The sequence below is a fragment of the Protopterus annectens genome, chromosome 2.part0 (genome assembly GCF_019279795.1).
Source record: "Protopterus annectens isolate FY-2018-M chromosome 2.part0, PAN1.0, whole genome shotgun sequence".
Classification (NCBI taxonomy): domain Eukaryota; kingdom Metazoa; phylum Chordata; order Ceratodontiformes; family Protopteridae; genus Protopterus; species Protopterus annectens.
In genome coordinates, this window is record NC_056728.1 from 319,638,798 (window position 1) to 319,662,433 (window position 23,636).

The window sequence follows — 23,636 nt, forward strand, 5'->3', positions numbered from 1 at the left end:
TTTCATGCGACTGGTGTTACACACCAGAGGACAGCTCCTTGTTGGTCAGGTCCGACCACAAGCCTAATCACCCTAGACATCCACATCCCGGTCCCACCCTCCATTGGGATAACGACCGTAAAAAATTTCTCCAAAGCCAACTTCACTCTTCTTAAGACAGAAGTGGCAAACTTCACAACACCCATGCAGATGGACAATAGAGGTACAACTGCTGAATCCAACACAAATGCACTTTATAAGCACTTACACGAGTGCATGGATCGTGCTATCCCTAACAGAACCAAGATGCTATCCTCCAAAAAAAGGAAGCCAATCTGGTGGTCTTCTGCCATAAACAGACTCTACAACAGAAGAAAGAAACTGTTGCAGAAAAGAGCAAAATCCCACGATTGGAGGAACTCCCTGGTCCGCCTCAGTAAGAAGCTGAGATCCCTCATAAAGTCCTCCAAAGCTAGTTATGAAAACAAAATCGCCACTGATTCTAAAGACAACCACAAAGCATTCTATAGCTATGCCAAGAATCTCAATGGCAACACTCAGATCTGCTCTGAGTTGCAGCACAATGACACTAAATATTCAGAACCAATTGATATTGCCAACATCCTGGCAGATAGGTTCAGTGCTAACTTTGCCCCCTTTCACCACCTAAAGGGCCCATCTTTATACCGGAAGAAAGCAAAGTTCCTCTAATCACGGCTGCACAGGTTAAAACCTCACTCTCCAAAGCCAAGAACACAGCATCCATAGGACCTGACAACATCCCAGGCTGCCTTCTACACGAACTACAGAATGAACTGGCACCCCACCTAAGTACCATGTTCAATCATAGCCTCACCTCAGGCTTTGTGCCCATTGAGTGGTGCACCGCAACTGTTATCCCACTCCACAAAGGGGGAGCCACACAGACCCTTGGAACTACCACCCCATTAGCTTGACAAGCCTGGTCTGCAAGGCCGTGGAACGTATCATCGTGGAACTCATAAACAAAGATATTAAAGATCTCCAAACTCTGGACCCCACATAGTTCAGGTTTGTAAAAGGCAGATCATCTTAAACCTGATAAACTTCTTTGAAGCAGTCACCAAAGCCATAGATGAGGGTAAGGTGGTTCACACAGCCTATCTAGATCTTGCCAAGGCGTTTGACACCATCCCCCACTCTGGAATTATAGATACTCACTAAACTAGGTATAAATCCCTGTGTCACAAGATGGGTTGCCAGATGGCTTACTGACGAGAACCCACACTGTGAAAGTAGCAGACTCCAAATCAGACCAGTGACAAGTGGAGCACCACAGGGTTCAGTCCTGGGTCCTCTCCTGTTTGGTATCTACTTCTCTGAAGTACAGGCTAACACAGAAGGTCTTTGGCTAACTAAATTCGCAGATGACTGCAAACTAGGAGCCATAATCAAAACTCCTAACGATGTGGATGTCCTACAAAAGGGCCTCACTGAGACAGATGCTTGGTGTCAAAGCCATGGTCTCAAGCTCAGTGCCAAAAAATGCATTGTCATCCCCTTTGGTAAAAACTCTTCACCCATGAACTACCACATAGGCGGTAGTTTACTTAACACCGAAAGTGTGATAAGAGACCTTGGGACACAGGTTGGACAGTAGTCTCTCCTTTGATAATCACATTGCCACAGTGGTCAGGAAATCCTTCTACGTGGCACACCTCATCACAAAAGGTTTCTCATCCAGAAAAAGAGGTCATTGTTCCCCTCCACTCATCACTCATTAGACCCATTATAGAGTACAGACGCCCCTTTTAGTATGTACCTCACAAGACATCTACAACAACTGGAAAGGCCGCAGAAATACCTCACAAAGAGGATTACTGGCATCAAACAGATGCTCTATGCAGACTGACTCAAACTCCAGCTTTACTCTGTCGCATATCAACTACTCGGAGGGGATCTCTGCTTAACATATAAAGCTATATCAAACCCAGAGCTGTTGGACATGCTCCACTTAAAGAAATCCCAATCCCTCCGAGCTACACGCTCTAGGGACCTAAACCTTGTCACCACAATAAACGGAACATGCTGGAGGGATAGATTCCTGTCCTAGAGACTTCCCATACTCTGGAACAGACTACCCATCTATGTCAAACAGAGCTCCTCATTAGCACTCTTCAAGAAAAATCTTGATTGGATGGGTAATAGGAAATTCACCTCTGGGATCACTTCTGTGGTTCTGCTTGACAAGGGGCACAGGAAAATAATTTTCTTGGGTGGCGAAAGCCAGGGTACCTTTTTGGCTAGGCTTGTATAGGCCCTAGGGCCAATAGCCTAATTACCTACCTGTGAACCTATTGATGCGGTTCCTAGTGTTGTGTGGTGCATGTGAATATACTGGAGTGTTTTGTGTAGTGATACTGATTGGGAAATAGATTTTCCTAAGTTAATGTGTAAGGTTTAGGGTTAGGGACAAAGTTAGGATTAGCATGCATAAATAAGTTAAAACACATGCATGCTGCCCCTGACCCTAGCAGACAGTCCTCCAGGTGCATGCTGCCCCTAACCCTAGCAGACAGTCCTCCAGGTGCTCATTCTAATCCCTGAAATATTCCTCAATAGACCCTCCCAACAATAAACTCTAGTACCTTGTCTAGGTGGAGTTTGACGCATCTCAGAAACTGTGTCCATGTGATAATTTTTCTGCAAAGGGAAGGCAATAGGATGAAGGCTAGTACATAAACTGTCATATTTACTCATTTTGTGTACTAAGGTGCCCTGACCATTTTCTCCTTACACCAAATGAAGGAGGCTACTTTAGCATCTTGGCAGTGATTTAAATGGCTCGCTCACAGCATTCCATTTTGCTAGATGAAACCGTCCTTGCTGATTTTCATATTACTGTGAAATGGAAGAAGAATCAATCAGTCAAGGGAACAGGCTCTGCTGGCTGCCTCCAAGCATGTGGTAGTATGAATATCTGTGCTGTGTGACTTTTAATTCTTTAACAGATTTCTTGATCTTGTCTTGGTTTTTAGCATTGTCAGGGTGGTGTCGTAATTGTCTCGCATTGTTTTTAATCATGATGGAATGACTACTGTACATGGAGGTTTACATGAGAAACCTCCAAATTGTTTTAAATGACTAGTATTTACCTATATCAAAGCTTCCATTCCAGTTGGATTAGATCAACATCAGTTTGCTTATCGGACAAACAGATTGACTAAAGATGCTGTATGTATGGCTTTGCTAATCACCATGGATATTGACATCCCACTCTCACCCCCCCCCCCTCCAAAGGAAACCACTGTGAAAAAAATTCTCCAAAGCCAATTTTGGACTTCTAAAAACAGAGGTGGCTAACTTTACGACACCCATGCAAAAGGAAAATAGTTGCATGACTGAATCATACACCAGTGCACTGTATGAGCACAAGTGCATGGAACGGGTCATACCAAACAGAACCAAAACGCTCTCCTCCAAAAAAAGGAAGTCAATCTGGTGGTCCCCCACCATAAACAAACTCTACAATAGAAGGAAAAAACTGTTGCAGAAAAGGGTTAAGTCCCAAGACTGGAAAAACTCCCTTGTCAGCCTCAGCAAAAGACCGAGATCCATCATCAAATCCACTAAAGCTAGCTATGAAACAAAATTGCTGCAGATTCTAAAGACAACCACAAGGCATTCTATAGTTATGTCAAGAATATACATGGCAATACTCAGATCTGCTCTGAGTTACAGCACAATGGCAATACATATACAGAATAAACTGATATTGCCAACATATTGACCTATAGGTTCAATGCAAACTTTACCCCCCTTTCATCCCCCTAAAGGGCCTTTCACATTACCTGAGGAATGCCAAGTCCCTATTATCACGGCTACACAGGTAAAAAAAAACGCACTGCCAAGAGTGCAACTTCCATGGGACCTGATAATATTCTTGGCTGTGTTCTACATGAATTACAAAGTGAACTGGCACCACACCTGACTACCCTGTTCAATCACAGCCTCATTTCAGACTTTGTTTCTACCGAATGGCGCACTGCTATGGTCATCCCACTCCACAAAGGGGGGAGTGACTACAGACCCTGGGAACTACCACCCCATTAGGCTGACAAGTCTGATATGTAAGACTGTGGAGCACATCGTCATGGACCTTATAAGTAAGGACACAGGGAATCTCCAAACTCTGGTCCACACGCAGTATGGGTTTGTGTAAGGTAGATCATGCCTGCTCAACCAGATGGACTTTTTAGAGTCGGTCACCAGAGCTGTGGATGAGGGCAAGGTAGTTCACACAGCCTACCTAGATCTTGCCAAGGCCTTTGACACCATCCCTCACACAGGAATCATAGATGGGGGTTTATGCCTAGTTTAGTGAGTCTCTCATAAGATGGGTTGCCAACTGGCTCACTGATAGAGCCCACACTGTGAAAAGTAGTGGACTCCAAATCTGACTACCGACCAGTTACAAGTGGTATCCCACAGGGATCGGTCCTAGGTCCCCTTCTGTTTTGCATCTACTTCTCTGAAGTTCAAGCCTACACAAAGGGACTCTGGCTGACCAGGTTTGCAGATGATTGCAAACTGGGAGCTATTATTGATTATCCAACTGATGTAGACATTCTACAAAAATGCCTCACTGACACCAGTGACTGGTGCCAGAACCATGGCCTTGAGCTCAATGCCAAAAAGTGCATTGTCATTCCCTTTGGGAAAAATTTGGTACCCATGAACTACCACATAGGTGGTAGTCCACTAAACACTGAAGGTGTGATAAGAGACCTGGGTACACAGGTTGACTGCAACTTCTCCTTTGATAACCACATTGCCACTGTAGTCAGCAAGTCCTATGTGGCACATCTCATTACAAAAAGTTTCTCATCCAGGAAGAAAGAGTTCATAATCCCTCTCTCCTCATTCCTCATTAGTCCTACTATAGAATACACCTCATTTGATATGTACCTCACTAGACACCTACAATAACTGGAAAGGTCACAAAAATACCTCATTAAGAGGGATCTTCGGCCTTAGACACAGCTATACTCTGTCCCTTATTGCCTACTTAGAGGCAATCGCTTAACCTACAAAGCCATGTCTGACCCAGAGCTGCTAAATATGCTACACCTAAAGCAATCCCAATATTCAACATGCTCCAGGGACCTAAACCTCATTACCACAATAAACAGAACATGCTGGAGGGACAGGTTCCTAACCCAGAGACTTCCCATACTCTGGAACAAACTTCCCATTCATGTCAAGTAGAGCACTTCACTTGGCCCTCTTTTAAGAGAAATCTTGACGACTGGATGGGCAATAAGAAGTTCACCCTGGGGATCACTTCAGTGGCCTTACTTGACAAGGGCACTGGGAACTAACTTTGGGCGGCATGATGCCAGTGAATCTTCTTAGGCTAGGCTTATATAGTCTCCAGGTCGTTAGCCTAGTACACACCTATGAATGTTGCCCTCTCACATTTGAAAAAGTCTAACATGTAAGTTGAGATGTTTTTTGTTGATTTATAGCTCTGCATTTAACACTATTGTACCAAATCAGCTAGCTGATTAACACATTAATAGCTCTTGGACTCGCTACAAATTGCCCTCAGTTTGTCAGGTTGGACAAGCACATATCTTCCATTTTACCCTAAGCACAGGTGTGCCACAGGGTTGTGTATTCTTCCCTCTGTTATGCACTTTTTACTTATGGTTGTCAACCCATGCATGAATTAAATACTATCATTAAATTTGTGGATGATACAACCATCATTGGGTTATTATCAAATAATGATATACCTGATACTTGTCCCAAACCTCACATCTCCATAGATAGTGTTAAAGGCCCCATCCAAAGCAAAGAACACCGCTTCCAAGGGACCTGATAATATCCCAGGTTGTATTTTGCACCATCTCCAACAAGAACCAGCTTTGCCATTGAGCAGCTTATTTATCCACAGCCCAAGTACAGGCTTCATTCCAGCAGAGTGGAGAACTGCCATCGTCATCCCCTTGCACAAAGGTGGTGCCACTACAGACCTTGGAAACTATCGCCCCATTAACTTGACAAGTCTGATCTGTAAAGCCATGGAGCATATTATTAATGACCTCATAAAGACATAGGCAATCTCCAAGCACTTGAACACACCCAAATTGAATTTGTCAAGGGCAGATCTTGACCATTGAACCTGGTTGATATTTGAGACAGTCACCAAGGCCCTGGATGAGGAAACGTCAATACATACAGCTTACCTTGAGTTGGCCAAAGCCTTTGACACAATCCCCGACTCGGGTATCATCGAAAAGCGAACAAAACTTGGTGTAAATCCCTATCTCATCAGATGGGTGGCCAGCTGGTTCACTGATAGGACCCACAAGGTCAAAATAGGCGCCTCCACCTCCAACAGCAGACCTGTCACTAGTGGTGTTCCCCAGGGATCTGTCCTGGGATCCCTGCTGTTTGGCATCTACTTCTCAGAGGTCCAGGCAAAGACAAAAGGCCTGTGGTTGACCCAAGTTTGCAGACAACTGTACATTGGGTGCTGTCATTGAATCCCTAAATGATGTTAACATACTACAAGGTGGTCTCACAGCAGCAAATGATTGGTGCCAAAGTCATAGACTTAAAGTTAAATGCAAAAAAATATATTATCATACCATTTGGCAAAAACACAGCCCTTACTTATCACCACATCATAGTCAACCCCCTAAGCACACAAACTGTGGTGAGAGACCTGTGTACACAGGTTGACAACAATCTCACATTCGACCATCATGTAACGGCAGTGGTCAGAAAAGCCTTTTACTTGGTTCATCTCATAAGTAAAGGGATTCAGTCCAGAAAAAGGAGGTTATTAGCTCTCTGTACTCTTCCCTCATTTAGCTAGTAATTGAGTACAATGCTCTGTTTGGTATGTACCTCTCTAAACACCTGCACCATCTGGAAAGGCCACACATACCACACAGAGAATCCATAGCCTCCAATGCCTGTCCTATGTGGACAGCCTGAAATCACCATTACTCCACTCGGTATCGTACACATTGCTCAGAGGTGATTTGTGTATTGCCTACAAGGCAATCTCAGACCCTGCCCTACTAAAAATGCTCCATATCTGAAAGTCTAACTCCTCGCGCATTAACTGCTCAAAAAGCCTAAATCTAATATGCGACATTAAGTCTCTCAGAGGCTGTCTCATCTCTGGAATCAACTTCCTATACATGTCAGAGTACATCGCTGACTGTGTTCAAGTGCAACCTTGATGAGTGGACGTGAAACCACAGATTTATCCCAGGATTTCCATCTGTGTTCCTCATTGACAGGGGCGACAGGTGCTGACTGAGGTTTCTTTTTTGGGATCAGCTCTTGGCTAGGCTTGTAAAGGGCCCCAGCGCCAATAGCTTGATAACCTCTTATGATCCTATGATGAAACCTGTATATAGGGAGGAGGTACGGAACCTGGCAACATGGTGTGTCACTAATAATTTGGTCTTGAATGCCAAAAAGAGTAAAGAAGTTACTTTGGATTTCAGGACCACAAAAAAGATTAATCATAGCTTGTTGTGGAGAGTGTTTTTAGTGATGTTCATCGTGTTACCCTGCTACAGTCATCACACTTGGGTTATCCTGCCGTCAAGCGGTCCCGCAGTCGGCCCGAATTCCAAAGTCTTGGTCTGGCGTCGATTGCTGACGCTTCTTCCCTGATGTCAGTGCGCCAGGGGTATATGAGAGGCATCCAACGCCATTTTCTTCAGTCTTTCTTGCCGCGCGGTGCCCGAAGCAGAAGCAGTTCGCAAGTGCCGGTCGGCCGACACCTGAGATTTTCGAATAGAGTTTCAGTCCGAAGTCTTCAAAGCCAAGTACCCCATTGAGGAACCTTTTCTTGCCTCAGTCCGATGTTAGAAAAAGTTAACAATTGCATTTCGTGTGGGAAACAAATACCTCATAAGGACTTTCATTCTTTTTGTATACCTTGCCTAGGCCCAGACCACAATGTCACTGGTTGTCGGTTTTGTGCTAGGTTCAATAAGCGAACTATAAAGCGACGTTTTGATTTCGCACGTCACTACTTCGTTAGGAAATTTAATTACACTATGCCGTCGGAGCAACCGACTACCGGCGTGCATAAAAATGCAAAGATAAAGATAGGCAGCCTAGATCCAAGCCAGACTCTGAGCCCTCGGCTGGGCCGTTCGCCGGTTCTCTGGTTTTCAGTGAGGTGCCTACGCAGCCCCTGGCTACCGCTGAATTGGATCCCCAGACCGCTTCGGATTCCCTAACAGAGAGTTCTAGGCCGACACAGCCATTTTCTTTAGGCACTACCGACGGCATTGCAGTAGGAGAAGCCGGTGCTGTAGAAACACCTTCGGTTTCTGAACCAAAAAAGACTACACTTCAGTCTCCAGGTCAAGGCCCTATGCCTAAGAAGCAGATGCTTAAAATGGCTGAAGATTTAATTTCTTTGATCAGGGGTTCCCAACCCCCCCCCCCCCAACAAAAGGCCTAGACAAGAGGAGGATTATGCCTCCTCTGATCAAGTGTCTGTTTCCTCAGGCTCCTCTGAGGAACAGGAGTACTCCTTTCCCCCTTATGAAGATTCTGATGCTGAAGACTCCATTCCCTCAGCTTCTCCCCCTGAAGATTATTCCTTTGGGGAAACCTTCCATACCTTGAGGGAACATTTCCACTGGGAAGGTCAGGACTACTCCGACTCAAAGAAAAGGCTCCGAGAGTTTCTTTTACTCCCCCAGCACAGACCACTTGCCTATCCCCCCAGTTTTAGACATTGTGGATGATGTTTTCTTAGAATCTAGTCTAAATCCAGATTCTCTGCCTCCTGCTCCAGCCAAACCAGATAGATACTATAGAGTGCCTGACTCGCACAAATTCCTATACAAAAGCCCTGTTGCTGATCCAGAGACTATCTCCCAGGGTCCCAAAGGGGCTAAGGCTTCTATGGCTAAAAATCCTGTACCCTCTGAAAGGGACTCCAGAGCACTAGATAGGTGGGGGAAGAAGGTTTACACCTCAGCTACTCTAGCTATGAGAGCACTAAATTGTCAATTTCACATGCTTAAATACCAGCAATTCCTAATGTCTCAAATAAAACAAAAGATGGGCACGCACCCTCAACAGTCTGAATTCAAGGAAATGCAGGATCTGTTGCATGCAGCTGAACAGGTGGGCAAACATACTTTGCAATGTGGTTTTGATGCCTTGAAAGCTTCCTCTAGAGCAGCTGTTACTGGGTCTGTTATACGTAGACATGCTTGGTTAAAGGAACAATCTCTGCCTGATCATGTTAAAGCAAAGTTACTAGATGCTCCCTTACAACAGTACGTCTTTTTTGGGGTTAAAGCAGAGGAGGTTTTAAAGAAAATGGAGGATAAGGCAAAATCTATACAGACGGTCAAAGATTTATTACAGGTACAGCCCCCACACTTCAGCAGAAATTGGCCAACAAAAAATTGGTCCTTTCCAGCTTCTGACAGACCACAGAGGGGTAAATACAGGCGCCCAAGGGGCAGAGGACAAGCACAAATCCCTTACAAACCTCGCCAATGGTGCACTGCAACACAGAAGGGAGGAGAAGACAGGCCCCAAACTACTAGAATGCAAACACAATGACTTAAACCTCAAACTGCCAAGCAAAACTTTCTTGGCAGCTCCTTGGGAGGAAAATTAGCCCTTTTTGCAGACAACTGGTGCATCGTCACAAAGGACAAATTGGTCCTAGATATTATCTCACAAGGATACAGATTCCATTTCCACACCTTGCCAAGGATAAAAGGAATGCTAAACCTGCCACAAAATCAATGGGCAGAGGCACAAAAACAAATTACAGCTCTCATGGACATGAGCCATTCAACTGGTACCTACACAGGAGCAAGGCCAAGGATTTTACTCAAAGCTCTTTCTAGTCCCCAGAAAGGACAAAGCTTGGAGACCCATTCTGGACCTTTCAGTTTTAAACACCTTCTTGCAAGTACCCAAATTCAAGATGCTAACACTACAGCAGCTTCTTCCTATGTTGGGCAAGAAAGCTTGGCTAGTAACGTTGGACCTCAAGGAGGCATACCTGCATGTTCCTATCAGACAAAATTGCAGAAGATACCTCCGTTTCATTGCAGGTTCAACCCATTACCAATTATCTGCACTGCCCTTTGGCTTATCTACTGCGCCCAGGGTCTTCACAAAATGCCTGGCACCAGTAATTGCATACTGCAGACAGAGGAATTCAAATATACTCATACCTGGACGACTGCCTCATCCAAGCAGAAAGCAAGGACATTCTCTTGCAACACCTGGCTTTTGTAAAACATCTTCTAAGTTGCCTAGGGTACACAGTAAACGAAAAGAAATCAAAACTAGTGCCCTCACAAAATATGACATTCCAGGGTGCCAGCTTGAATACAATGGCCCAGATGGCTTATCTGACGCCAGACAAACCACTACAATTAACTCAATACTTCAGAGGAATGGCAACAAAGACCCAACTCCCTGCAAGAAAAATTCTGCAGGCCTTTGGCTACATGGCATCTTGCATACTACTAATACCATTTGCAAAACTGCATATGAGGAAATTACAATGGTACCTAAAAAGCGTATGGACTCAACACAGCCACAGCTTGGAAACAATGATGCCTCTCATTCCCTGCCTTCAACAGGAGTTTCTATGGTGGTCACAGGCATGTCACCTCAACAAGGGTCAGCCTTTCACCTTTCCACCAGCCAAGCAAACTATGGCAACAGATACATCGGACTATGCCTGGGGGGCACACATGGCAGGACAGTGCATTCAAGGCATATGGACTGCAGATCAAAGGAATCTGCACATCAATCAAAAAGAAATGCTAGCTGTACAAAATGCTCTGACCGCCTTCAAGGACGTCTTACATTCAGGACAGCTTATCATAAGGACAGACAACACCACAGTAATGTGGTACATAAACAAGCAAGGGGGTACACACTCCTACCCTCTATGCAGGCAAGCAATGACCTTGTGGAACACAGCACTGGCTTACCAAGTTCAATTACAAGCTCAATTCCTGCCAGGAAAAAAAAGAACACATTGGCAGACTACCTAAGCAGAAACATCATGGATCCCCACGAGTGGAAACTGGATCCACAAGTATTTGCAATGATAACTCAAAAATGGGGGCTCCCAGACATAGACCTGTTTGCCAGCCCCCAAAACTTTCAAATAACAAGCTTTTGCACAAGGACTTTTCATCATCAAGCTTGGAAAGTGGACGCAGTCTCATTCAGTTGGAAAATGCTGACAGTATATGCCTTTCTTCCATTACCCCTTCTCACAAAGGTGCTGCTGAAAGTCAGGATGGAGAGACCCCGAATGATACTCATTGCCCCAGACTTGGCCACGCCAGCACTGGTACCCACTATTAAGGAATATGGCATAGGGCCCACCATGGATTCTACCACAAATTACCCATCTGCTCACACAGCAGGACAATCAGATTCTACACCGCCAGCTCAAAACCTTAAACTTGGCTGCATGGCAAATCACCTAAGCAACCAGCCAGCTCCTCTCTCACAAGCTGTTATGGATGTTATTCTGGAGGCCAGGAGGCCTAGCACCAGGAAAGCCTACTTAGACAAATGGAAAAGGTTTTGCGCCTGGAACCAAGCTAAAGGCCAAAATACCCTTCAGCCTGACATACCTCAGATTCTGCAATATTTAACTGAGATATTACACAAAGGGCTTTCCTTTTCATAGGTTCATAGGTTCATAGGTTGGTACTAGGCTATCAGCCCTAGGGGCCTATACAAGCCTAGCCATAACAATTCCCTGGCTATTTCTTCCCACATTATTTACTTTCCTGGACCCCTGTCTAGCAGGGCGACTGACGTGATCCCTGGGGTGAATTTCCTTTCTCCCATCCAATTGTCAAGGTTCCTCTTGAAGAGGTCCAAAGAGGCACTCTGCTTGACATGTATGGGCAATCTATTCCAGAGTCTGGGGAGTCTCTGGGTCAAGAACCTATCCCTCCAGCATGTTTTGTTTATTGTGATGACAAGGTTTAGATCCCTGGAGCGTGTAGCTCTGAGGGATTGGGATTTCTTTAAGTGTAGCATGTCCAACAGCTCTGGGTTTGACATGGCCTTGTATGTTAAGCAGAGATCGCCTCTGAGTAGATGATATGGGACAGAGTATAGCTGGAGTTTTTTAAGGCGGTCAGCGTAGGGCATCTGCTTTAGGCCTGTGATTCTTTTAGTGAGGTATTTCTGAGGCCTTTCCAGTTGTTGCAGATGTCTTGAGAGGTACATACCAAATGGGGCGTTTTATTCTATAATGGGTCTAATGAGGGATGAGTACAGTGGGACAATGACCTCCTCCTTTCTGGATGAAAAGCCCTTCGTGATGAGGTGTGCCACATAGAAGGATTTCCTGACTGTTGTGGCGATGTGGTTATCGAAGGTGAGACCACTGTCCACCTGTGTCCCTAAGTCTCTTATCACACTTTCTGTGTTTAGTGTACTGCCACCTATATGGTAATTCATGGATACATGTTTTTTTCCCAAAGGGGATAACAATACATTTCTTGGCATTGAGCTTGAGCCCATGGCTCTGGCACCAAGCATCTGTTTCTGTAAGGCCCATTTGTAGAGTATCCACATCATTTGGGGATTCAATAATGGCTCCCAGTTTGCAGTCATCTGCAAACTTTGTTAGCCAGAGTCCCTTGGTGTTGACCTGTACTTCAGAGAAGTAGATGCCAAACAAGAGCGGCCCCAGGACTGAACCCTGAGGTACTCCACTTGTCACTTGTCTGGAGCTGGATTTGGAGTCGGCTACTTTTACAGTGTGGGTTCTATCAGTAAGCCATTTAGCAACCCATTGGGTGACATAGGGATTAATGCCCAACTTAGTAAGTTTATCTATGATTCCAGAGTGGGGGATGGTGTCAAAGGCCTTGGCAAGGTCTAGATAGGCTGTGTGGACCACCTTACCCTTGTCCATGGCTCTGGAGACTGATTGAAAAGTCAATCAGGTTCAGGAGACAAGATCGGCCCTTCACAAACCCAAACTGGGTGGGGTCCAGTGTTTGAAGGTTGCCAATGTCTTTGTTTATAAGTTCCATGATAATACGCTCCATGGCCTTGCAGATGAGGCTTGTCAGACTGATGGGACGGTAGTTTCCGGGATCCAAGGTGGATCCCCCCTTGTGGATTGGGATAGCTGTAGCTCTGCGCCACTCAGTGGGCACGAAACCTGAGGTGAGGCTATGATTAAACATGACACTTAGGTGAGGTGCCAGTTCATATTGTAGTTCATGTAGTACACAGCCCGGGATGTCATCTGGTCCCATGGATGCTGTATTCTTGGCTTTAGAGAGTGCGTTTTGTACCTGTGTGGCTGTTATTACTGGAATTTGGCAATCTTCCGGTATTGAGATGTGCCATTTAGGGGTGAGAGGGGGTGAAGTTGGCACTGAATCGATCTGCCAGGATATTGGCAATATCCTTTGGATCAGTATATTTAATGCCATTCTGTTTTAGCTCAAAGCAGATCTGAGCATTGCCATTTAGATTCTTGACATAGTTATAGAATGCTTTGTGGTTGTCTTTGGAATATTTGGCAATTTTATTTTCGTAACTAGCTTTGGAGGATTTTATGAGGCATCTCAGTTTCTTACTGAGGCTAGTAAGGGAGTTTTTTGCATCCTGGGATTTTCCTCTTTTCTGCAAAAGTTTCTTACTTTTGTTGTAAAGTTTGTTTATGGCAGGGGACCACCAGATTGGCTTCCTTTTTTTGGATGAGAGCATTTTGGTTCTATTTGGGATGGCACGATTCATGCATGAGTGGATGTGCTCGTACAGTGCCTTAGTGTAGGATTCAGCAGTTGAACTTTCAGTTCCCGTCTGCATGGGTGTTATGAAGTTTGTCACTTCTGACTTGAGTAGCATGAAGTTGGCTTTGGAGAAGTTTTTTATGGTGGTTTCTTTACTGGGGGGTGGGGGTGGTGTGTGGATGTTAAGGGTGATTTAGCTTATGGTCAGACCTGACTAGCGAGGGGGTGACCATAGGTATGGAGCATTGATTTCCCATGTTGGTAATGACCAGGTCTAGGATATTGGAGCCCCTGGTGGGACTATGGATTAGTTGATCCAGGGCATTGGAATTTATGAATTCCAAGAACAGTTGCGCAAAGGTGTTGGGGCATGAGTAGTTTTCCCAGTTAATGGCAGGGTAGTTAAAAAAATCACCCAGTATTAGGGTGTTTGGTTATATCTTAATATTTTCCAGTATGTTTAGAAAGGTGTAGTGAGAATCTTTGGGTATGGTGGGGGATCTGTAGCAAGCTACAATTTGGATTGCAGTCTTACGTAGTGTTAGTTGCACTTGGAGAATTTCAGACACATTGTGTTGGCCAACTAGCCTGGTGGTGTGAATATCCTTGGTGAATATTGACACTCCTCCACCTTTAGCGTTTTGGTCCTGGTTTGGTGGCCGAAAAGTGTGGCAAGAGTTGTAGCCTGGTATTGCAGGGGTGCTCTCTGGAGCCTTGAACCAGGTCTCAGTTACTGCACAGATATCGATGTTCTCCATTTTTAGGAGTGCCTCGAGGGAGTGCATTTTGAGGTTTAGACTTCTAGCATTGAGTAGCATTACCTTCAGATTTTGCATGCTTGTACCTGTTACGGTGGTGGTTTTGTCCTATGAAGTTTGCCTAAAAAAGGCACTATAGGGGTGGCAAGAGCCTTAGCCAGTAACCTGAATCCCAAGGGCGACAGGTGCAGACCATCTCTGGCAAAGCATCGTGGTCTGTCAATCGTGTTATCCCAGGCAGACAGATACTGGATCCCCTTTGAATGACACCATAAGCTTAGCCAATTGTTGAAGTCAATCATTTTATCCTTATATTGTGGTATCATTCTGGGCGAAGGCAGGATGCTACTCAGGGCTAGGGTCATACCTGCCTGGGCCACATGATCCAAGAGCTCTTCCATGTCTCTTTTCATGTAGTCCAGGGAGGTACGTCTCAAGTCATTCACTCCAACATGGACAATGACAGAGTCATATTTGTACTTGTTGTGGAGTGACTGTGTTGTGGCGGATCCTGGCACCAGACAGGCAGCTGACTGTAATTTTCTCCTTATTCAACCTGGTGAGAGGGACATCAGTGTGCCGGACTGTAGAGTCACCTATGACTAAAGTGTTAGGTACATTGTCTTGCCTTAGGGGCTGTTGCTGGGTGGCACACTGGTGTTGTGAACTATGTGACACATTGGTTGTGATTGGTGTTTGTTTGCGTTTCAGCTTCAGAGGTCTTTGTTGCTTGGGCAGGTTACAGTTAAGGGCCTCTGCATATGTGGATTTAGTGTTGCTATATGTGGGTGTTGGTGGTGCGGGTTTAGAAGGGCTATGTGTTGCTTGAGATGTAGTGTGGGTGTTAACCTTCTCCTCTTGACTGTTTAGCACAATCTTGGGTGGAGAGAGCTTTGCTTCCATTTTGGCTATAAGTGCATCTCTCACAGGTTGTAGTGTTGGGTGGTAGGAGGAGAGGGTTGTCTGTGTACATGAGGCAATTGCTGCATTGCCCCAGTATGCCCAGATTCACCAGGTGGACAGGAGAAATCACCGGAAGCTGACCCTTGGACATGCTTGGCTTGGGACTTTTTTTTTTTTCTTTGTAAAGTATAGGAGCTGTTTCCTTAGCAAGGTACTTTGCAGTTATAGGCTGTTTAGTGCCTACTATTAATTTCTCCTTGTTAACAAGGAGAGTTCAGTGTTTGTATGAGTTTAAGGCTTCCTAGTGCTTTCCAGCAGGTATTAGAGAAAGTGCTAGTCACAGGGATGCTTAAAGGTAAGATTGAAAATAATGCACTCTGCAGTGTGCACTAGAGAAGTTAGATGTGAAAGTAGGTAACTTGAGTTTTACCTGTTTAAAAAGTTAAGGTTTAGTGGAGAGTTACTATTTTTAAAACAGCAAGATGGATTGAAAGGGGTGGTCACTTTTGTATTTTGGTACTATGAAATACTGTAGGATGGCCAATAAATTTAAATAATTGAAGGGGTGGGATTTCAAAAATAATGATTTTGTGATTACTCACATAAGCCAGTGAAAGTAGAGAGAAATGAGATATATGGTCAGATTAACATAAGAGGCGGGCAACTAGAAAGACAGTGGTATTTAACTAAAGACAACTTAAATGTGTGGGAGGGCGGGAAAAAATTCTGCCAGACTCAGAACAGAGAGAGCTGTGGTCTCTTTTGAAGTTTTAATATGCTGTTAAAACAGAATGCAAGCAAAACACAAAGTAAAGAAAACCAACTACAGTATTCAAAATATAGAAAGGCAATACAGTAATACAAAAAATAACAGCAAACTAACCTTTCCTTCACAGCAAAGTGTAGCAGAGTCATCTATTAAAATCCACGCCTCGGCTATTTCAGCTCACTACAACACGGATCCTCCCTTATTTTCACATCCACTCTAAGGCAGTTTCTTAGAGGGGCCAAAAACATTAGGCCTCCCAGGAGAGCACCAACACCTACTTGGGACCTCAACTTTGTTCTGGAAAAACTTACGCTACCTCCTTTTGAGCCAGCTTTCTCAGCGGATTTAAAGTTTATATCATGGAAGACTGCCCTGCTGCTAGCAATTACTTCAGCAAGAAGAGTTTCAGAGCTTCAGGCACTAATGGCAGTGTAGAGCCCTTCCTAATTTTTCATCAAGACAGAGTTTCTGTACGAACTAACCCCTCCTTTATGCCTAAGGTGGTATCCAGTGTGGCTCTAAATCAAACCATCCATTTACCCACCTTCTTTCCAAATCCACAGAACAAAGGAGAAAGACTCCTACATTCCTTGGACATTCACAGGCAGCTACGTTACTACTTGGATAAAACTAAGGGTTTCAGAAAATCTGACCAGCTTTTTGTATCCTATGCTACAGCATCACAAGGAAAGGCTATCTCAAAACAGACCATTTCCAAATGGATAGGACATTGCATATATTTTTGCTACACCCACCATGGAAAACCAGTTCCTGCTAGCATAAGGCCCCACTCTACCAGGGCAGCAGCTACATCTACAGCCTTCTTCAGGGGGGTGCCAACCAAGGATATTCTGGAAGCTGCAACTTGGAGTTCAGTACACACCTTCACCAAACATTACCACTTACCACTTTACTCTAAGACTAGAGCTGGCTTCGCCACTGCAATTTTGCAGGGCCTTCTAGCCTCCTCTAATCCTGTTTGACTCCACCTCCCATCCTTAACTTTGGGATTCTACCCAAGTGTGATGACTGCAGCAGGGTAACACAATGAACATAGTACAGTTTTGTACCTACAATAAATGTAGATGTTCGAGTGTATACCCTGCTGCAGTCCAGGTTACCCTCCCTCCATCCCCTCTGACCTAAGACCTTTCTATACCTTTAAATCTGTTACAAGCTTTGTGGTGTATTTGCTTATAGCTGGAGGGATTTTGTGTTTATGCTACACTTTTTATTATTGGTACTATCTACTGACCCCCATTTGGGAGGGGGCACCTGACATCTAGGGCAAGAAAAACTGAAGAAAATGGCGTCTGATGCCTCTCATATACCCCTGGCGCACTGAGGTCAGGGAAGAAGCGACAGCAACCGACGCCGGACCAAGACTTTGGAATTCGGGCCGACTGCGGGACCGCCTGATGGCAGGATAACCCAAGTGTGATGACTGCAGCAGGGTATACACTCGAACATCTACATTTATGGTAGGTACAAAACTGTACTTTAGGTTTCTGGGATTTACCATTGCAGAGGATCTGTCCTGGACTGATCATACCTTGGATGTATTGGGCAAAGCACAACAAAGCCTTTATTTTCTGAGGAAGTTAAGGAGAGTTGATCTTCCCCAGAGGCTGTTGATTAATTTTTTTAGATTCGCCATAGAGAGTATTCTGACTTACTGTATGACAGGTACAGCAGTTGTACCAAGGCTGCAAAAAAAGCTCTGCAGTGGGTTGTAGTAACAGTGGAGGTTATTATTGGAGTGGAACTACCATCGCTTGAATAGTTGTATAAAATCCACTGAGTGAGAGGGGCTAAAGATATTAATAGGGATAATACTCATCCTGGAATTATTTTGTTTGAGCTTCTGCCGTCGGGTAGACACTTTGTATCGATTTATACATGTGCAAATTGAAATATAGCTTTCTGTCTGCCATAAATCTTTTGAATTTTGAATATTCACAGTCTGAGATGATTAACTGAGCATGTGTAATGTATGGTTGATGTGCAGTATATTAACATAAAATAAAGCATTGCATAGTAAGCTATGTATTCATGAGTGCAATAATGATTTAGGCTGTGGTATATTGGATATAATTGTTTATTTTGGCTATTTTGATTGTCCAAGATTGGATATGGTGTTGGAGTATGTGATGTGATGTATTTGTATGATTTGTATTTTATTCTTGGTGTTTAAGTGTTACTTTTTTTCTTTTTAATGCAGCTAAGGTTGGCATAAAAATAATTTAGTTGTTTTATACAATGTCTGATGTGTTTGATTGCTTGATTAAAACTATGTACTTCCCAGTCTGCAGGGCTGTTTTGAACTAAGGTAGCATTTTATTTAGGTGTTTGAAGACTTTCCCAATGCTTACAGAATTTCACCTTTCCTCCAGCTTTGTAAAAGTGTTCCTGGCAGACTGCACATTTCATACTCTCTGTATTCTGTTTGTGACCGGTCATTGGGGAAAATCAGAAAGATTTGAAGACTGCTTGGTAAGACTCCACATCTCAAAGAATGTTTGTTGATTGGTTAGCTCCACTAATGGTACAGCTGAAGAAAGCTCTGCCTTGGGTAGTGATTCCTGTCAGTGTATTACTTGCTAGAACAGCTTTACTTAAACATCTGCTATCATGGTAGATGCCCACCTGATTGTTGTAAAAGTACATTTTTTACAGGAAAAAGTGAAAGTAAATGTTTTTTTAACTTTCTTTTTTAATCAGGCTCAAATTGTGCTGTTGGGGGTCCTTATACTGGCCATAATCAACTACCTCATAGGAGCTTTTATCCCACTTGATGACAAGAAGCCTAAAGGGTTCTTCGGTTATAGTGGTACGTATAGCATGGTAGTTAATGTTAGATGCATCTGTTCCGCCTTGTTCTGTATTCAAAACTTCATTGCGATTTGCTGTCTTATTTTAAAGGCTACTTTCAAATACTGGATCTTTGAGGAGGTTGCTGCAGTAGGTTTCTGCCTATATGAGTTGATTGTATTCAGCTGTCCACTTGATGGTGATGTGGATGATTGACAGGTTAACCGTCAGTACTCTACTCACATTGTTTAAGGATACGTGATGAAGTACTTTACATCTCCATTGATTTTATTTCCTGTTTTCTTGCTATACCTTATGCTGTAGCAAACAGTTAAATTGTAAGCATTGATGCTGATTTGTGTTCAATGTGTGTTTTATTTTCAGTAAAGTTCTTCAGCTCTCTGGATGTGTTTTAGACACATTGCCCTGGTTTTGTATGGAGGATCATATGTCTTTATATATGTTTCTCTTTGATACCTGGGTGGGGGTGGGGGGCCCTTCTCAGCCACTGTCAGTTGCATAGAAGTTAGTACAAATTTCACCAAGGGTAGCATAAAGCAACAGTAAAAATCTTGTTTCTTCTATAGCTGCATAGTGGTTCAGTATTCAGAAATAAGTAGTAATGGTTAAAGCAGAAGTACAAAAGTAGCTGCTTTTATGGAAGCATACTTGAGCCAGTGAGCTGCTTAGTGAAAATGGAATCCAGGAGTAATCTTTTCACTGTGAAAAATGGTTATTCCTTTTAGTGTTATTTAAGAGAATGTTCATAGGTTCATAGGTTCATACTAGGCTATCTGCCCAAGGGCATTTATAAGCCTAGCCCATAGTTATGTGGCTTTCACCACCCCTTTAGTTTGAATAAAAACTATGCCTATCATTTTTCTGTGCCTCTGTCAAGCAGTGACACTGAAGTAATCCCTGGGGTATATCTGCGATCTCCCATCCATTGGTCAAGATTCCTCTTGAACAAGGCCAGCGAGGTGCTCTGCCTCACATGTACCGGGATTTTGTTCCACAGCATAGGGAGTCTCTGGGTGATGAATCTGTCCCTCCAGCACGTTCTATTTATAACCGTGTCAAGGTTTAAGTCTCCCGCCCTTGTGGTTCTGAGGGATCTAGACTTTTTGAGGTGAAGCATATTCATCAAATCCGGGTTTGACATGGCCTTATCTGTCAGGCACAGGTCACCTCTGAGCAAGCGATGCACGAGACTGAATAGAGCTGGAGTTCTTTCAGTCCGGCAGCATAAGACATATTTTTGAGACCCTTTATCCTTTTGGTGAGGAACTTTTGGGGCCTTTCAAGCTGCATCAGGTGTCTGGTCAGATACATTCGAACGGGCATTGTACTCAATCATAGGTCTAATGAGTGATGAGTACCGGGGAACGATGACCTCCCTTGATCTAGCTGTGAATCCCTTCATCATCAGGTGGGCGATATAGAAGGTTTTCCTAACTACTTTAGCAACATGAGTGTCAAGCGAAGGCTACTGTCAACTTGGGTCCCCAGATCCCAGATGACTTTTTCTGTGCTCAGTGGATTGCCACCTATATGGTAGCTAGGGGTAACCTTGTTTTTCCCGAAGGGTATGACTATGCATTTTTTGGCGTTTAACTTCAGGCCATGGCTCTGGCACCAGTTATCCGTTTCTGTGAGGCCCCTCTGGAGGATATCTGTGTCAGATGTGTTTTCGACTATGGCGCCCAGTTTGCAGTCATCTGCAAACTTTGTCAGCCATAACCCTCCTGTGTTTGCTTGTACTTCAGAAAAGTAGATGCCGAACAAGAGTGGACCCAGGACTGAGCCCTGTGGGACACCACTTGTGACAGGCTTTGAGTCTGACATGGCTCCAGCAACTCTGACCCTGTGGGTTCTGTCACTTAGCCAGTTTGCAACCCATCTTGTGATGTATGGGTTTACATTCAAGCTGATGAGTTTTTCGATGATACCTGAGTGGGGTATTGTGTCGAAGGCCTTTGCCAGGTCGAGGTAGGCTGTATGGACTGCCTTTCCCTCATCAATGGCCTTGCTGACTGTCTCGAAAAAGTCAACCAAGTTTAAGAGGCAGGATCTGCCTTTGACAAAGCCAAACTGGGTTGGATCCAAAGTCTGCAAGTTCCCTATGTCTTTATTTATGAGTTCCATTATGATCCTCTCCATGGCTTTGCAGATAAGGCTTGTCAAGCTAATGGGGCGGTAATTTCCAGGGTCTGTGGAGGCACCGCCCTTATGAAGTGGGACCACAGTCGCCGTGCGCCACTCCTTGGGTACGTATCCTGAGGTGAGGCTAAGATTAAACAGCTGTCCTAACTGTGGGTTTAATTCCTCGTTGAGTTCATGAAGCACACAGCCGGGGACACCATCCGGTCCCATGGGTGCTGTGTTTTTTGCCTTAGTGAGGGCAGTTCTCACCTGGGCATTAGAGATGTTTGGGGGACTACAATCCTCTGGAATAGATATCTCTCCTTTTGGGGGGGAGGGGGGGAAGTTTGCACTGAACCTGTCAGCCAGTATGTTAGCAATGTGTGTAGGTTCAGTAATTTTCACATCATTTTGAACTAATTCTGAGCATATCTGGGAGTTTCCTCCTAGGTTTCTAACATAGCTAAAGAAGGCCTTATGATTGTCTTTAGAGTCCTTGGCGATTTTTCTCTCAAAATTTGCCTTGGATGATTTTATGAGAGCTCTTAGTTTTTTACTTATAATGATCAAAGGTGTCTTACCTTTCAAGGATTTTGCTCTATCTTGTAGTAGCTTCCTCCTTTTGTTGTAGAGCTTGTTTATGGCTGGGGTCCACCAGACTGGACGCTTGCCTTTGGTACAGAGAGTCTTAGTTTTGTTTGGGATTGCCTGATCCATGCAGTCCTGTAGGTGCTGGTAGAAGGCATTTGTAAGTGATTCAGCGGTTTGAGTAATGTTTACCACTGGCTCAGGGGCCTTAAAGGAGACCACACTAGTTTTAGAAGTGTGAAATCGGCTTTTGAGAAGTTTTTCACTGTGGTCTTTTTGTTTCAGGTGGGGCGGGATGAGGACCTCCAGCGAGATTAGTTTATGATCTGATCTCACCAGTGAGGGGTATACTTCGGTGTTGAACATTTTGATCCCATGTTCGTGATGATGAGATCAAGTATGTTTTCTCCTCTTGTGGGGATGGTGACTAGTTGTTCCATGGCATTTGAGTTTATGAACTCCAGGAATCTTTGGGTTAGAGTGTTCGGGCTTGAGTAGTGTTCCCAGTCTATATTAGGGTAGTTGAAGTCACCTAGTATGATGGTGTTTGGAGATACATTTATCCCCTCCAATGTTTTCAGGAAGGCCATGTGAGTTTCCTGAGTTTGAGAGGGTGGCCTGTAACATGCTACAAATTGCAGAGCAGTCTTGCCTATGGTTAATTGCACCTGGATGGTCTCCGATGCATCGTGCGTTGCCACCAACCTTGAGGTGTGGGTGTCCTTTATGAATATGGACACCCCCCCCCCTCCTTTCTTGGTGTTGTCCGGATTTTGGGGCCGGAACGCATGATATGAGGTGAAACCTGTTAGTGCTGGGGTGCTCTCAGGAGCCTTGAACCAGGTTTCTAAGAAGGATAGATCACCCTGAATAGGTATAATATGCACTGAAGAAAGACAAATATGAGCCTTAAGACCATGGGCTTTCTAACTTAACCTTATCTCCAGTAAAGTTGTTTGTATGCAAGTAAAAGTTCAGCCTTTTATTTGCAGTCCTTTCTTTATCAGTGACTGCATTGCTTTAAGTCCTTGACAGAAGTAACTTTCTGTTCTCAAGGGCAGTGCATAGTGTCTGAAGCCCATCTTCGCATATTGAAAGTACATATGCTGGAGTGTGAGGAAAGGATGGTCTTTCTGTTAATTGCAACATTCTTCACATTTGAAGATTGCGTTTTATTAGAGGGAGAGATCAATTCAGATAGGGATTCATCTGGACCTTTCTTTGGTTCTCCCACACTGGTGATCTGTGAAGCTTCTACATCATTAGCAGCCCCCTACTTATGCTGTTGAGTCTTTTGTCCTGCACTAGTTGACATTGAGATTCCTTTTTTAACTTGGAACAAGTGGATCAGAACCCTTGTGTTTAGAAATTATATTCCAAATTCAGTGACAGTTGATATTCTAGGCCCTGCAGTGAAGAGGGGCTAGTCAGTTTTCTTTTCCTCCATCTTTTCCTCTCTATAGGACACAGCATTCTTTTTCCCTGTAGAGGACCCAGCATTTTTTTTTCAGTCTCCCTGCAGTACGTAGCTGGAATGGGTGAAGGCAGAGAACCCAGTCAGTCCATTCTTTCCTTGGTAATTGGAACCTTGAAATCCCAGGCTGTGTGAGAGTCCTACAGTCCATTTGATGATCATATTGATCACTGATGCAGTTGCCTTATCTATATTGGTTATATTCTGTCAGTGATATAACAGCAAGCCAGTTTTCAAAACTTCAGAGCACCTTCCACAAAGCCGAACTGTCAGGGAGCTTGAGGTGAGCTGACTAAGATAAGTTTGGGCGCCAAGCCCTTCAGAGCTTTACTGCCTCCGAAGTGTGCACTCCTATGTGGCTTTTGAGGATGGTTGGTCGACTTCTGTTTTTCCTTTGCTGGACAGATAAGTTCCCTTTTGCA

General features: G+C 44.2%; 1 protein-coding gene across 2 annotated transcripts in view; it reads left to right on the forward strand.

Moving 5' to 3' along the window:
• Positions 1-23,636, forward strand: part of SLC12A2 (solute carrier family 12 member 2) — a 2,115,502-nt gene that overhangs the window by 811,113 nt on the left and 1,280,753 nt on the right. For both annotated transcript variants that reach the window (XM_044060802.1, XM_044060801.1), the window contains exon 7: positions 18,921-19,029. In XM_044060802.1, coding sequence (XP_043916737.1) covers positions 18,921-19,029 — 109 coding nt within the window. The remainder of the gene's footprint in view (positions 1-18,920; positions 19,030-23,636) is intronic.